This window comes from Heterocephalus glaber, unplaced genomic scaffold (assembly GCF_053883595.1).
Source record: "Heterocephalus glaber isolate CG9 unplaced genomic scaffold, H.glaber_assembly_v1.0 deba00001442, whole genome shotgun sequence".
Taxonomy (NCBI): domain Eukaryota; kingdom Metazoa; phylum Chordata; class Mammalia; order Rodentia; family Bathyergidae; genus Heterocephalus; species Heterocephalus glaber.
Window position 1 is genome coordinate 10,557,502 of NW_028258296.1, and position 16,552 is coordinate 10,574,053.

At 31.9% G+C, this 16,552-nt stretch overlaps 2 protein-coding genes across 2 annotated transcripts in view; one reads left to right on the top strand and one right to left on the bottom strand.

Moving 5' to 3' along the window:
- Positions 1-11,518, bottom strand: part of Lrriq3 (leucine rich repeats and IQ motif containing 3) — a 139,738-nt gene extending 128,220 nt beyond the window's left edge. The window contains 3 exon segments of the mRNA XM_087212910.1: positions 3,123-3,446; positions 3,981-7,175; positions 11,344-11,518. Coding sequence (XP_087069036.1) covers positions 3,123-3,446; positions 3,981-4,229 — 573 coding nt within the window. The 5' untranslated portion in view covers positions 4,230-7,175; positions 11,344-11,518.
- Positions 11,519-11,544: 26 nt separating this feature from the next.
- Positions 11,545-16,552, top strand: part of Tnni3k (TNNI3 interacting kinase) — a 330,025-nt gene continuing 325,017 nt past the window's right edge. Inside the window, 3 exon segments of the mRNA XM_087212909.1 lie at positions 11,545-11,709; positions 13,008-13,175; positions 14,537-14,629. Of these exon segments, the coding sequence (XP_087069035.1) occupies positions 11,628-11,709; positions 13,008-13,175; positions 14,537-14,629 (343 nt within the window). The 5' untranslated portion in view covers positions 11,545-11,627.

Sequence of the window (16,552 nt, forward strand, 5' to 3'; positions counted from 1 at the left end):
AAACATGTCAGAGCGGCATGTGTAGCAAAGCTGCTCACTTCATGGAGGCTGCAAAGCAGAGCACAGAGAAAGAGTGCCAGTGAGATCTGTACCTTCCGAAAGCATCCCCCCAAACCCGCCTCCTCCCACTGAGCTCAACCTCCTAGCAGCACATTCCACTATGAATATTAGTAATTATCGCTGAAGATTATAACACTCCCATGATCCAATCACCACTGCAGGAGTCTCTGAATACAGTCAAGTTAACAATTAAGATTAACTATTAAGTCAACTAGGAATGCACAATACATATTTCTTTGATATAGATAAGCAGTTTAATATTTTTTGACATCTACATGGAAAGTAAAAACAAATGGATGTCAACTTCTTGAACTGGAAATCTCTATTTTAAATTACTATTGCTGCACTACATTATCAATATCACTTTCACTCTATGACAGAGTGTTACCTGCCATCCCAGAATCTATCTTATTTTATTTTCTATTTTTTTATTTTTTTTATTTTTGCAGGCCTGGTGGTTGAAATCAGGGATGATGCATCACTAAGTTACATCCTCAGCCTTATCTATCTATCATCTATCCATCTATCTATCTATCCATCCACTCATTTATTTATGAAAAGGTCTTGCTAAATTGTCCAGGCTGACTTCAAACTTGTGATCCATCCACTTTGGTTTCCAACCTGGCTAGGATTATGGGATTGCAGGACCAACACCATCTTACCCTTTCTTCCTTGTTAACAGAATACAGTTTTTTTAAGAAGTAAATGTGTCCACTTAAAAATACTCATCATAATGGATTCCCTCATATGTAATGGTAGGAATATAAGCAGATTAAGATATTCATAGGGAAAATTATTTTCCCAATACAAATCGACAGACTTAGCTAACATGTACTTTTTTATCTGTATCTTTTATCTCATCAATCCCCGTATTTGCATCCTATGAAAACTGTCCAGGTTCAAAATATTACAGGTGCATTTCTTATTCTTCTCCTCTTACATTCAATCAATGAAAAATGTCCCACCCATTTTAAAGGGAAAGGGGATCAAGAGATGGGGAGAAGGGAATGAAAAAAGAATTCAGATGTGCTCTGCACGTGTACGGACTTCCCACAAAGAACACAGTCTTTCTGTACTGCAAACATGTACTGACAAAACCAAACAGTGAAAAAACTTATCAGCTCTCTCCACTGTCATTTGTGACGCAATGTAGCTTGAAGGACTACGCGAGAACAGAAATACCATCTTCTTCGTATTGGATGCCTCATCTTCTTTTGTGAAATAAAGAGTAATATCCTTTCATATCAAAGGAAATGATGAACAGTAAATAATATATTTTTCAGAAAACCCTTTTCCATCTAACTAAGCTAAAATAGCCCACATCTCCACCCCTTTCATCCTGTGTTGATGCTTTCTTTTCTTTTCTAAATAACATTATCCAACATTCCATGGTTATTTTGTTTTAGGTTTATTTCAGCTTATATGATTATTTCCTATGATTTTCCACTGAATATAAGTGAAAGTGAGAAATTTGTTAAGTAGTGTCTACTAGTGAATATTCAAGACCTAGAACTCTCTATCTCATTTATAACCTGACAGTTTCATATTTGGCAAAGGAGTGAAAAAATAAAATATTTAAAGTGCCTACCACAATGACTTTCACTGAGTGTCTGTCTTCTATTTTCTTCATCACTAGTTTAACATTGCTGTCTGCCTTTATAAACTCTAGTTACATCATTTATAATCTAGAGTAATTAATCACCCTACCTTCATTTCACCTACATACTCTAATCTTCCAGCAAAATAATGGATTTGACAATACTTATCTATTTATTTATAGAGGATATACTATGAGATAACAATTCTATTTTCCTATTTGTATAATTTAATTGATATTCATGATATTCACTAAGAAATCTATATTCAATGTGTCCCTCAAGTTGGCTCCTAACAATTTATCCTCCTCAAATATTTTATTATTTCCTTAAATGAACCTCAGTCCATCAATCCTTTTGATTTTCCTTAAAGGGGTCAGTGTGGTCCCACCTTTGATTATACTGTAACATACAACTGGAATATCCAAATGAAATTCTTCGTTGAGGTCCAGGTTTAAGATACTAGACTTAAATACTGCCTTATCTTTAAATTTTTAACCACTTATAGAATTATTATGAAAACACAAAGGTTTTAAAATTAATATTACAAAATCATTAATATACTCATAATTGTTAAAGAATCATATGCAGTAATATGAAGAGCTTACAACGAGTTCATATACCCTTTCAGTTGTATCACTATTCAAAGTAATTTTCTATACTTCAAGATTTTATACATATATACTCTTGTTCCAAATAATGACATTTTCTGATATGTTTATACATAGTGGTATCATAAGATTTTATCACCTAGTTATGGCTTCCTATCTTTGGTTTAGTACACTGTATGATGTTTTGAGAAGGATGAAATCATCTAACAATACATTTCTGAAAACATATTCCTAGATAAAGACAGATTACATCAAAAACACTGTCCTATTATATCCTGTTTTCTTACTATATCTTATAGCTAATTTTCTACTAATACCTGCAGAATTAATCCTCTTCTTTGAATTTTTATTTATTTGTACTAACATTCATATGCTGTTTGTCTTATTTTTATCAATCCAGTATTCTCTAACCTATTACAAAATAGTATTCTGCAATTTCTCAATTATTTATCTCAATATTTTATAAATCAACAATTGATCACGACAATGCCACCAAATTGTGTAAAAAACTGAATATTTGATCCTTTTCCAACAACAGTATAAATTGTTCCTTATAGCATTCCAAAAATATCAAATATTTTCCCATGGAATTATTTATATAAAAATCTAAATAAATTAGAGATCTGCTTTCAATATTTTAAAAGCATAATGATTTTAAGCTCTACATTTTAATGCAACAGGTATAGAAGCCTTTAAAATTTTAGATATAAACTATTATAATATATTCACTGATTTGTTATACTTTATACAAATGATTCAAAACTATGAAATAATTATATAATATAGGTTTAGAATTTAGAAGCTAAAATTTTACTTTTCTAAATTTATTTAAAATGAAATCAATGAACCCAATTACCTTTCTCAAAGCAGGGCAGAAGTTAAAGAAAAGTCAGCTATTACATGTTTTGAATCTTTCAGGAAGATGCCAGTTCTGAATTATTTCTTCATCAGAAACCACATGATGATCCAGTGCTTTGAGAGTCCATATACTGTTAACAAGAACATGTCTGTATCCTTTTTTAAGGCTTACTGGACAATCAAACATGGTGAGAGCAATGAGTGTTGGACAGGCAGATAATGCACATAAATTCTTCAGCTTTGCAAACCCATTGTCATGAAGATAGAGGAGTTTTAGATTCTTTAATCCACTCCAAAATTCAATACCTGGTAGATTCTTTATCTGAAATATTATTTTAAAATATTTTTGCTCAAATATTACTTTTCTACACATTACATGGAAAATGGTAAAACATTAAACATCTAAAATTCAATTTCTTCTGAATGGCAAGACTCTAATTTATTACTGAAAAGAATGTTTCCCATTATCTAAATTATGACTATAAAATAATATAATACATTGGACATTTGGAATAAACTATCACACTAGTATGATTAAAATATACAAGCTGACTCTTCAAACTTTTCTAATATACTCCTGAAATGAAGAATTGAGTCAAAATGTATTTTTATACAGACTGTAGATTTAAGAAATAAAATATACCAAATCATATACTGTTGTTCATGCATTTTTATTTTAAAATTTTTTATATTTTTAATTTCATGTCCATATACATGGTGTTTTAAATTTTTATTTAAAAATTATTGTTTATAGTTTAAGTAAAAGACTACCTGGAAAATAGTGTGGTTAGATAACCTGTGTTTATTATATATAAACTTTATTTAGATACAAATATCCTAAATGACTATTGCTTACCTGATTTCCATGGAGATCAAGTTTGATTAATTTTGTGCAACTTTGAAGTGGATGTATATCTGTAATAAAATTATTTGAGAAAATGCATACTCTAAGAGAGACGCAAGATTGCAAAATTTCCATAGATTTTAAATGAAGGCCACTGAACTTCATAAAAACAAAATCTTTTTGATCTTCTACTATATTTTCATTATAGTGACTCCATTCTTCATGATTGGTTAGTTCTTCTATGATCGTTCCATGAAACATCTGGGATAAATGGATAATTGCTTAAAATTTGTCCAACATTTAAAACTCTACTTGAAAAAAGAGTAGATTATTTGTTGGAGATGGAATAAAAATAAGCAGAAAACAAAATTAAAAATAATAATTCCCATACACAGTCTATTTCAAAGTATCCAAAATGTGTAACATTTATGGCCAGCACTGAAAAAGGTATCACTGCATTCAGCAATGAGCTAATCAGTAAAAAAAAAAAAAAAATGCTTTTGCATAGACTAAAGAGCATGGAATTCATATCACTTCCATAGAAGAAATGGAAAAATTGACAAATAAAGCTATACTTTAACATAGCTAGTAAAATAATTTTTGCTTTAGGTATTGTTAAAGGAAAAAATATACAACAAACAATTAACGAGTCAGGAAAATATTAAAATTTATGGGAAAGGGTGAAAATGCAGCCAGATGAAATTAAGTTGCAACATAGATTTTCAAATGTTATCAACAATATTTATTTCAGAGACAATTTTTCATCACATTATGTATTTATATGTTCAGTTCCATTAGGCAATTAGAATACACAATTCTAAATGCAAAAGTTTGACTAAATTTCTCTAAAACTTTTGGCTCAATGCTTTATTACCCAATTGTATATGATATCCCTGATATATGTAATTTTGATGTTATTATGTATGGGTAATTTCAGCTTTCATGAAAGAAAGTAATGATAGTTTAGAATAGAATAAGCTCAAGTGGTCTGTCTGGGAGTTCCTTGAAAGATTAACTATTTTGCCCATTGGAAGAATAAATTTCTACCATGTGCATATAAACTAAATCATCATGATTCAAATGACCGCGTCTTCCGGGAGTCCACCTCAGCGACTGCTGGGCCACTGACCACCAAGGCTCAGAAAACACCAGATGTCCCTGTACATGTAGCTAACTATACAGTGCTTTATGTTTCTTAATGAAGAACAAGACAATTTTAAAAAAATAAAATGAAAATAAATGAGAAAATCCATATAAACTCATACTGTATCAAGATAGAAGTTATCCATTATTGATATCTTGTATTTATATATGTTACAACTGATGAATTAATATTAGTTTATTATTAACTAAAGTAGTTCATATTTTACAATAGGGTTCACTCTGTGTTTTATCTCCCAGAGGTTGCTGTTAATGTAGAATGGCATGTCTCTATTATTATTGCATCGTACAGGATCATCATTATATCATGCCTAAGTCTCCTGTGTTTCACTTTCTTCCCTCTCCCGAAACCCTGGCAACCATTTATGTTTTTACTCACTCTATAGTTTTGCTTTTTCCAGGATGTCACATAGTCAGAGATAGACACTTGCAGGAATACAACATGTAGCCTTTTCTTTGGCTTCTTTCACTTACTAATATGCATCTAAGATTCCTGAATATATTTGTAATAGCTCATTTTTAAACCACTGAACAATACTGAATTTTATGGGTATACCGTGGTGAATCTACTCATCTACTGAAGACATCTTGGCTGGTTTCAAGTTTGGACAATTAGAAATAAAGCCAAATGCTATAAGCATTTCTGTAAAAGTTGCCATATAGACATTAATTTTCAATTCATTTGAGTAAATATCAAGGAGCTCACCAGCTTAATAGTATTTTTTTTGTGAGAAACTAACATTGTCTTCCAAGTGGTTGTACAATTTTACATTTCTATATGCAATAAAGTAGAAAAATTACTGCTTCATATCTTCACCAGTATTTGGAGGTATATTTTGTATTCTGGACATTCTAATAGATGTAGTAATATTACATTGTTTTAATTTTAATTTCCTAATAACATATGAGTTTGAGTATCCTTTATGTGCTTATTTACTATGTATATATCTTCTTTTATGAGATATCTGTTCAGATCCTTTGTGTATTTTTGATTGAGTTTTCTTCTTGTTGAGTTTCAGTGTCTTATATTATTTTGGAAGCCAATGCTTTATCAAATGTGTATTTTCCAAGTATTTTCTCCCAGACTGTGGACTTTTCATTTTTTTATTTCCTCCTTTTTTTCAGATTATAAATTCATAATAAAACCTTTGAACTATCAACAGCTATCAATATGGAATATGAGAGATCCCATTTCTTCCATAAAATTAAAAGTGACATTACACTTTTTTCATTGTATCACTAAACTATATATATATATATATATATATATTCACATACATATATAACTACATATAGCCTGTAAATTATATAATAAATATTTTACTCCAAAGCATTTATTTTCTCATATGATTATTTTTATCTCTAATAGTTTATCTGAAAAATTCTTTGTAGAAGATACAGTCTTTTTCCTGGCACTTATTTCCAAGCATTCTCAACAGGGCTATTAACTAAGTATTATTGTCTATTAATACTAATGTCTATATACTCACCAATCAATATTATTTTAAATCTCCCACCAAAATTTTTTGTATTAGAAATATTATGCTACAGAAATTAATATAATTTTCATTAATTAAATTCACTAAATTGTCTAGATTAATGATAATCTGAATAGGCCAATGATTTATCACTACTATTACTCAAAAGCACTTTCTTCTTTCCTTTATTAATAGATATACTAGATAATTTTGAAAAATGAGAGGTTTTTCACTAATGTAAACATCTAAATACAGCTGCTAGATGAATAAATTTGTTAGTTTTATGAAGTTAGCTGATGCTCTTATAGCCCATCTCATAATGTTCCACCCTTCCCCTAAACATTAATTATATTCATATTTTTGTACAAAAGATGGATAATGTATGGTGACTTAATTTGACTGGCATTCTTACCTCACTTGAAAACTTCTGGGCAGTAAGTTATATTCTGAGGAAGAAAGGAAGAATGGAAAATCCAAATTTCAGATAATCTCCATAATATTACTTAATTTGGTGTCTTTATTTGCATTGTGCAGAAACGTCTGTAAGCTTTAATCAAAAAGATGCCAACTATAAGCAAAAAAGGAATTTGTAAGAATGAAAAACCAGTGTGATTAAGGGGATATTAAATCTAAATGTGAAATAATCATAACACTATCTAATTTAATCCCTCTTCTTTCCATTTTGTACAATGTGTACTTTTAGCTTTAAAAAAAATGTCTCAGCAAAAAAAGTGTAAGAATTAAATACTATGGTGTTTAAGCAGACAGGTTTCATGAGTTAAGAAATTCTTTAAAAAGAATGAAAATTTAGCTTAGTGGTTTCGCTGCCTGCTGCGCAAGCTCAAGGACCCGAGTTCGATACCCGGTAACAAAAAAAAATAAAGAATGAAAATCTTCAAGTTTCCTAATTCTTAAACGTGTATTAAAGGTCCAAAACTTAGATTTACATAAACAAATCAAGAGAAAAGGAATAATGAAGCTAAAATTAGAAGCTCTTATTTTTGTTATTATTAATATATCTAATAAGAACTAGACATAATTGACATCTATACTTAATCTGACAGTAGATAAAACATTCTTCTCAAGTTTACACAGAAAATTCATTCACCAAGATAGACTACATATGTGTCATAAAAATTAAACAAATTTAAAAGAATGTGAATCCTACAATATCATTTTTAGTCACATTATATAAATCATACCTATAAAATAAAAAGTACATTAATTAGAAGTCTGATCTTTATTCCCAAATTTTCTGTGTAAAAAAGTGATAAACATAAGAAGTGAAAACTATATAAGGTTCTAATTAACAAATATCTAAAAAAGATACCGACAAATTTTAAAATGTATTCTGTATATTCATGACCTTTCAAACAACATATAATTAATATTGAGAAGAAAGTTTCAAGTAAATGTCTATCACTTTATACTTAAATGTTCATGCACTGGAATTTTAACACGCTAGGAACACAAGTATATTACTTTAAGTAAACAGTATATAAACTATTTGATAATATATCCAGAAATAATTTATTTTATAAAGACTCATATTATTAAATAACTGAAATTCTGCATATTAGACATTAGAATATCAAAGTAGCTACTAATATTTGCATGTAAAATGGAATCATGAAAAAGATGAAGTTATGAATTTAGAATGTCTACAACATATATAATAACCTCATGTATATTAGCAAAATAAGCAATTGTATTTTTAAAATACATTTTGACAACAGATGTATTGAGTCTATCTTGTTTTGATAAATTGCCATGACTGCATATCAAAGAAAAAACTGCTGGGGTACATGTGTATGAATATGGTTTTATGACAAGACATTTTTGAATATCTTTGGCAAGTGGGAAGTTGACTATGCCACTGAGGGAAGAGAAAGGACAGAGAGGGAGGGGACATCAAAAGAAATAAAATGTGTCATGTACATGTCCCAACTATCCAGAATGAATGTACTGAAAGTATGTACAGTACTAACAAAATAAAATAAATTAAATTAAATTAAATTAAATAATTTTTAAAAAACCTTTAGGTTTCCTGATTCTCAAAATTCTTTTAAAGCAAACCAGAGGGGGAAAATTGAATTATTTACATGGTAAAGAAAACAAGCAGTATTGAAACATTAATTTTTATTTAATTTAACAATTAAAATTCTAAACAACATTAATTTTTAGTAAATAAGATGTGATAAACTCTGCTATCTCGGGATGCATACTTCCTTTTTTGGTGTAATCCTCTTGCAGACCAAGAAATCATAAACAATGATCTCTTTTTTTAATATAAAAAGAGACCAACTAGCAATCCACTGAAAATAAACATGCTTGCGGTAGTATCAAGTCTAGTGTTTGAAAGTTGATGGAAATAAGGTTAGTTGTATATTTTTTAAGTCCATTGGGATGTCCAAGTCAAGAGGCAAACTGGCCAATGTGACATTTCTCAAACCTTGCTATTGTTAGACTCAGAAAAATGTCCCCCCCGGAGGATTCCATTCCTGATGAGATGTCTATGCAGTGCTCTATCCCTGTCAGTAAAATTTTCTCAATGTGCTTTTACAAATGTACAATCTAACACTAACACTGTTTCCTGTGTATCTCATTTATGCAGAATAAATGGGCTTACTAATTAGCTGGACTGGTGTATTTTACTCTTGTAAAACAGTACCCTGGCAGACATCTGGTAAAGTCTCTGCGGTAACATGCTCTGCCAAAATATTACTCTGGTAGCTTAAAACTGTTTAAACAATAATATCACAGTTTTATGACATGAAAATAAACTTAAAAGTTCCTAATTTCCTATAATAACTTCCTATAATAATTGCCAAGGATATTTACTCCTTAGGGTTCAGTATTTTTAAAAATTATTATGTAAAACTTAATGAAAAATTGAGGGGAAAAATGAGGTAAAATAAAAACCATAGCTAATAATGTTTTAAAAGTACTTACTAAATAAAAAAGTATTTACTTTCAGCATGAGCAACGTAGTCATACTGCTGTAAAATAATACGTATTTCTATAGCTATCCTTCCTGGATCCAAGAAATGATCTATTAAATACTCTATATAATGCTCTACCATTTCATCCCTACTGTTCTTTTCTAATTATTTTTAGTTACATACTTTCTCATTGTTCTCTTCACCTTAGAATGTACGGTATGCAAACACAGACACTACTGACCTGTATTCCACTGGGATCTCAACATAGTTCCATAGTGAAAAATTAGTTCCATCCATATGCTGACAACTCACAAAATTATCTTTAGCCCAGACCCCTTTGGCGAAGTACAGTCATGCATAATTCAAAGTCACATACACACACAAGCTTCCACTATATATGTATGCAAGTCTATTCTCTATGTCTCAAACCAAATCAGGGCCTGTCCTTTCCACCCCAACAACCTCCCCCCATTCTCCACCTCAGTTGATGGCCACTCCACCCTCAGGCAGACATCTTTGATTCCTCTTCTTCTCTCCCTCCACATGCACTCTATCAACCTATACTTTTGCCTTTAAAATATCTAGAATCTATTAATTTCCCATCAATCCCACTGTTTCCATTTGGGCCAAGTCTTCACCAGTTCTCACAGTATGTATTATTCCAACAGCCTCTAACAAGTCTACTTGCGTCTCTCCTTGCCCTACCTAACCTCACTACATTCTATTCTCATATTTCTGAGTCATCTTTTAAAAATAAGGCAAGTCACATTAAAACTCTAGAATGGCTTTCATTCAAAAGTAAAAACCAAAATTTTTTCTATGTCCCGTTGTTACCTTTCTGAACTTCTATCTTGTAACTTTCTCTTCTGCTCAATCTTACCTCATTCACATTTTCTAAATGTTCTTCAAGGACAATGAATTGTTTTTATTGACAAAAAGTTTAAATGATAAAACCCTGAAATATTGTCTTTTTACCCAGAGCTTTCACTGAAAGATAATTAAATACCAAGGTCAATCTTTTACTGTATAAGAAAAACTAAGTTCCCTTACAAACTAAGAAAGACTTGACTAAATTCCTGAAAAAGACTAATGAAGAGGTTTCTCAATTAAATCAAACTTCGTGTAGTAATTTTGAGGCTGGAATTGAATAGTGTATCTTCTTTAAATCTGTGACTCATTAATTGTGATGCCTCGATGAAATATTCTTTGATTTACTTTTCTGATACCTAAAGTTGGAGATTAACCTGTGGAACTCATTATCGTCGTCGTTTTGCCCTACAAAATAAATTTCTACGTCTAGCTAACAGCAATGCGTGTAACGCTTCTAACCAAGAATGTTTATTGAGTGTTCTCCATGAAGCTGAACATACAAAACATGACAGAGAAGCTACCAAAATAACGCCAAAGTTTGGGGCCTGGGTGGTGACTGAATTTACACAGCTTCCAGACACTCTGGCAGCTGGCATGTGTACCTGTGAAGCGACCTAAAAGACAGGGTGGTGTGGCTCCATCTCTAGTGAGCTGGACAGGCTCCAAAAAGCCGCAGAGCTAAACTTCCTAAAAGAACACAGAGCTTAGATATTCAGACTGTGTATCTCGACCCTGGGCGGGGGACGGATGACTCCAGAGGACCCAGGGTTAGAATCAGCTGACAAAACCTTCTTGGGAATGGCTGCCACTGCTCCCGACTGAAACAAACCAGTTAGGAGGGACAAGAGGAACCTGGGTTCTGCTTCCATCTTCTCCTTGTTAGGTCGTTTCCAACAAAGGTGTCCCCCAGCCTGAACCACTCACCAGGCCTACCGGGCTGCAAGGTCTTAAGAGCTGGGAAAGAGTGGCCCAGACCCGGCACCGCCCCACAAATCGCTAGGTGGTCATCCACTCGCCAGACTGTTGCCAAGGCAATGCAGCGGGGCCAGGGCGCCCTAAAGCAGGGCTTTCCCCGAAGGAGGGAGGCGGTCCGTGACGTGCTTACGTGACCGACGCACAAAAAGGGCGGGGAAGAGGTGTCCAGGACCTGGCTGCCTAACGACCCACGCGCATGCGTGCTGTGCGGCTCCGACTCCGAAGCGGAGACTATGGCGGCCTCTAGGGTCCCATTAGATTTGTCCCTCCGAGAAGCCACTCAAAGAAAATTACGGAAGTTTGCAGAACTGAGAGGTACCAAAGAAGAAACCGAGTTCTCCTGGGCGGCAAAGAGGGAGGGTGCCGTAACGACCAGGAGATTTGCCCGACTGTCACTTTATCTCCTGAAGTACTGGGACGCTGACCCAAGAATAGCTAACATTCCTTTTGAGTTTTTTTATTCTGTCATTGCCCCCTTCTTCACTTTCGGTTTGTTGCCTTAACTTTATTTATGATCGTATAGATATTAAAATAAAGGAGGGAGAAGGAGAAGAAAATTATTAGCCTCATTCATGAAGCTATAAAAATGAATCCATTGGTTAGTTCATAGAAGTTACTTTAAATAAATCTAAAAGGTCTGAAATACAGTAATTAGACCCGTCCGTGCAGATCTGTTTTTACTCTTTGTTCTGACCCCTACCTACCTCACTAATTTGTTCCTTAGCAATGTAAACACTAAGGGGAGAGGGAACAAAAGGTGGAGTTTATGGCTTAAGAATTTGTTTAAAAGAACAGACTGTCCCTCTTGGCATTGCCTGTACAATTGTCTAGTAAAATTTGTTGTATTTTATATGTTAGTGACTGTTGAAAAATACAGGGACTAACATTTGGATGGCACTCCAATGTTCATAGCTGTTGGATTCTAGCCAACAAGTCTCATGTGAAATGATAGAAACACCTTTTTCGTCTTGTTTAAGGATAAAGAAGAGATTCCAGCTGTTTACCAAAAGTGCACCCTTTTAATGAGTTCTCAGGGACTTATAACCTTTTCTGTTAAACAGAATTTTAGGTCGTATTCTAATAGACTAGGTAAGCTTACATAGCTCATGTTAAGGAAATATAAATGAAGTACTCACATAAGTAAGTAGCACTGAAGGGATGAATGCTTGTGTCTAATCTTTCTTAGCTAAAGAACATTAAGTGGGCTTAATATATGAAAACTTATTTTTAAAACTGGAGATTCAGTTGTTTGTTTGTATCCTCGTTCTATTTAAGAATTGAAATGATAGTCTGTGGCAAGTTAAAAGAACCTCACTTAGTGCAGAAACATTACATTAAATCTTTCAGAATTTCTAAATAAATGGGATTGTAGGCCTTAAAACGAGGGATTTATCTAAAAGAGGAGGAAAAAAGTAACTTATAAGCAATCCTCATTACAACTATTTTGAGAAGTACTAGTAAGCCAATAATCATTCCATAAGTTTCAAAAGTAGAAGGTACAGTTTTGAAAATGGTAATAAGTATTATCTTTTACCCCTTTATTTGAAATAAACCTACAATAGGTAGATTATTATGATCATATTTGTTAACATTTTCTTGCTTTTTCCAAATAGGCAAACCTGTGGGAGCTGGGGAATTCTGGGACATAGTTGTACTAACAGCTGCTGATGAAAAGCAGGAACTTGCTTATAGGCAACAGCTATCAGAAAAACTGAAGAGAAAGGAATTACCCCTTGGAGTTCAATATCATGTTTTCGTTGATCCTGCTGGAGCCAAAATTGGTATGCATTTTATGCACAGGTTTATACATAGATTCTGGGCAGAATAATCATTGGAAAAAAGCTGTTCTGTGGTTGACAGTTTATAAGTTGCACATCTCCACCCATGGCCTTGACAAACATTGAAATATAAATGTAAATTGACTCTCAGAAAGATGAAGAGTAGAGCAGCTGCTCTTGGTCATTGTGGCTGAACAGTGAAAAACTTCCAGAATGTAATTTTAAAAAGAATTGTATTACTTCTAATAAAACTTATTCGGATGGTGACTATTCCTTTGGATCTTATTTGTTGAGCTCTTAAAGTCTCAACTCCAACCCCACAGTTTCTATAGAAATTTACATAAAGCAAATTAGAAAAAAAATTATATATAGTTTCTTCAGAAATTTATGTGAAGTGAGCAATATGTCTGTGTAGATATGTAACACATTATATGTACTGATTTGCTTCTTATGTATATATGGTCTCACTTGGGACCACCACAATGTAGAATGAAAAGAGCAGTCTAATGGTGTAAGTACTGCAGAATATTTATTTGAAAACCTTGCTCGGGATCAAATTTGTCCTTTCACTTTCATTGCAAATTTTTTTAAAATGCTATTTTGCTGACGGCCGTTTTCCATGTGACACTTAATACTGAAGTCCCTTGATATCATAAATAGTATTTGTGTATATGACATCACCATTTTCTTGTTAAACGGTGTTTTTTTTAATCCTGGCAACATTGAAGCCCATACTTGTATTATTTCTGTACTATAAATTAAAATCTAAATTACAGAAAGTTAAATACCTTGTCTTTGCTGGTAGTAATAAGTAATGATGGGCTGGGGATGTAGCTCAGTGGTTCCGCTGCCTGCTTCACAAGCTCAAGGTCCTGAATTTGATCCCAGTACAAAAAAAAAAATATATATATATATATATATTGAGTTTGTTATATAAGGTATTTTTTTGGAAACCAAGTTCTAAAAAATGTTTTAAAAAGAAAAGCTAACTTATGTATTTGATTATGTCATAAGGAAGAATTATTTAAATTGATTTTACGATTTATAATTGCCTGTGAATGTTTATACATAACAGTCCTAGTATGTAACAGATCATATAATTTATCTTTCTTTTTGTATTACAATTTGGGTGAAAATTTTACCTAATGATTTATTACTAAAGACTGTTCTCTGAGTTTGTTTAATAGTTACTGATTTCTTTTTTTCTACTATAAGATGTATTAATTTAATTCTTTGCCAATATTTTTGCTGTTTACCTTGTTAATTATAGTGAAAACTGTATCTTTAAAGTCATAAATTTACCAGCATCATAAACTTTTAGTAGACTTCTATGAAATAAATGTGCTTTTTAAATTATTTTTAAGGTAATGGAGGATCAACACTTTGTGCTCTTCGATGTTTGGAAAAGCTATATGAAGATAAATGGAATTCTTTTACTATACTATTAATTCACTCTGGTAAAATTATACTTAATTTATAATTAATTTATATTTTCTTTTGAATATTCTACCTTTGAGATTTTAAGGACTTTTTGCTCTCATGAACATAACTTTTCTCTACTTTTATTTATGTATTTTTATTCTTTGAAGTTATTTTTCTTTGAAAACAAACATTTCATGCTTTTCTTGCTATTTATAGGTTCTAAATAGTATAAAGTTTTTCAGAAATTTATCCTTAGAATTGTAGATCTCATACATCATCAGCATTTTGTAGATACTGTTTTATCTTTGATATGTATATAGAAAATTCTTTTTCCTGATACAGAACTCATCAAAATGTGATGCTTTAGAGGGGATTTTGCTCTGGAGAAGAGGCTAGTTTAACACACTTGCCACTAGACTTTTGCCAATACCTACTCTCTTTCATTTTTGTCTGATTTTTGATAGTCAAAGACTACAGTCCTTAGCAGACTTGTAAATAGTACATGAAGAAGAAACACAACACACAAGGAGGGATATTTTTAAAGCAGAATACATTGAAAAAAATACTCTTAGAATAAAACATTTATTTATTTATTCTAATGTTCTCTTTTTGAACAGCCCACACAGTTCTACATAATCAAAAGTACTTTTTAAAATTAATTTTATTGGTACATTTTTGACATACATAATGATCATTCATCATAGGGAATTTGTACCTGTACACATATATGTTAATTCTTTTTTCCCATTCCCTGCCCTTCCCTTCAATACTTTTCCCCCCTCTCCATTTACAAAACTTTGTTTCTATTGTTTTCCTTCTATTCTTTTTAATTTCTATTCCCTAATGTTTAGATATATGAAAATTTTGGTTACATAAAGCCTGTTTTATTTCTCTGTAAGCTAGAGGACTGATGAAAGCTTAGTTCTTGACCAATATTAGTCTGGGAACACGTAGTTTAGCCCCACCTACATGCCTATTAAAGCCCTTTCTGGTTTTTATGATTCATATATATAAAACCATGATTCTGTATGGAAATGATGTAAATACAGGGCATTTAAGTTCTGGTTTGAAGACTGAAACTATAAAACAAATGAGTTTATAATTTTATTTCTTAAAAAAGCTATTATTAATAATTTAATAAAAAATAAATTAGACACCAGAAACTGCGTGGTTAAAAATATAGTTGTTCCTCTGTATCTGTGGATTCCACATTTGTGGACTTAACTAACCATAGATACAGCAAATATTTGAGGGGAAAGAAATGGATGGGTCTGTACCAAACATGTCATTGTTCCCTAAATAATATATAACATTTATAAAGCACTACATTTACTTTGTATTAGTTAGAGGTAGGTAATCTGGAGATGATTTAAAGTATAGAAGAGGATAGATTTAGGCTATTTGCATACACTGTCATTTTCTGTAAGAGATTTGAGCATCTACATAGTTTGGTATCCATCTAGTATCCTGAAACAGTGTGGATATTGAAAGGCAACTGTAGCCAATTTTCTTAATGTTCAGATTTACTATTGGCTAGTCTCTGGAAAAGGGAAAAATAGAAAGTTATTATTAACTCTGTCTTGTTCGATGATATACTATGTGCCAAGTGCTTTATATGTTACTGATTTCATAAAATGTAATATGGCAAGTACTATCCCTCCTTTGCTGACTTGCAGTAACTTGGAGTAAAAGTAAATGACTAAAAAGTGGTGAACCAAATTTGAGCTCTTTTTTTAATCTGATGTTCTGTGGTAGGCTGCCTCTCATTATAGTTACATAAAAAAATGATACAACATACTTAACATACTTAGGAGAACACACTTTTCGAGAAATTAACTTATACTCATCTTAGAAGGAAAAGCTTGTCTAAATGAAAAACAAGTATAAAATGTTTAAATGTTATTGAATAAATTACCTTTTCTTTATGTAATAATTTAAAGAAAGATATTACATCTTGA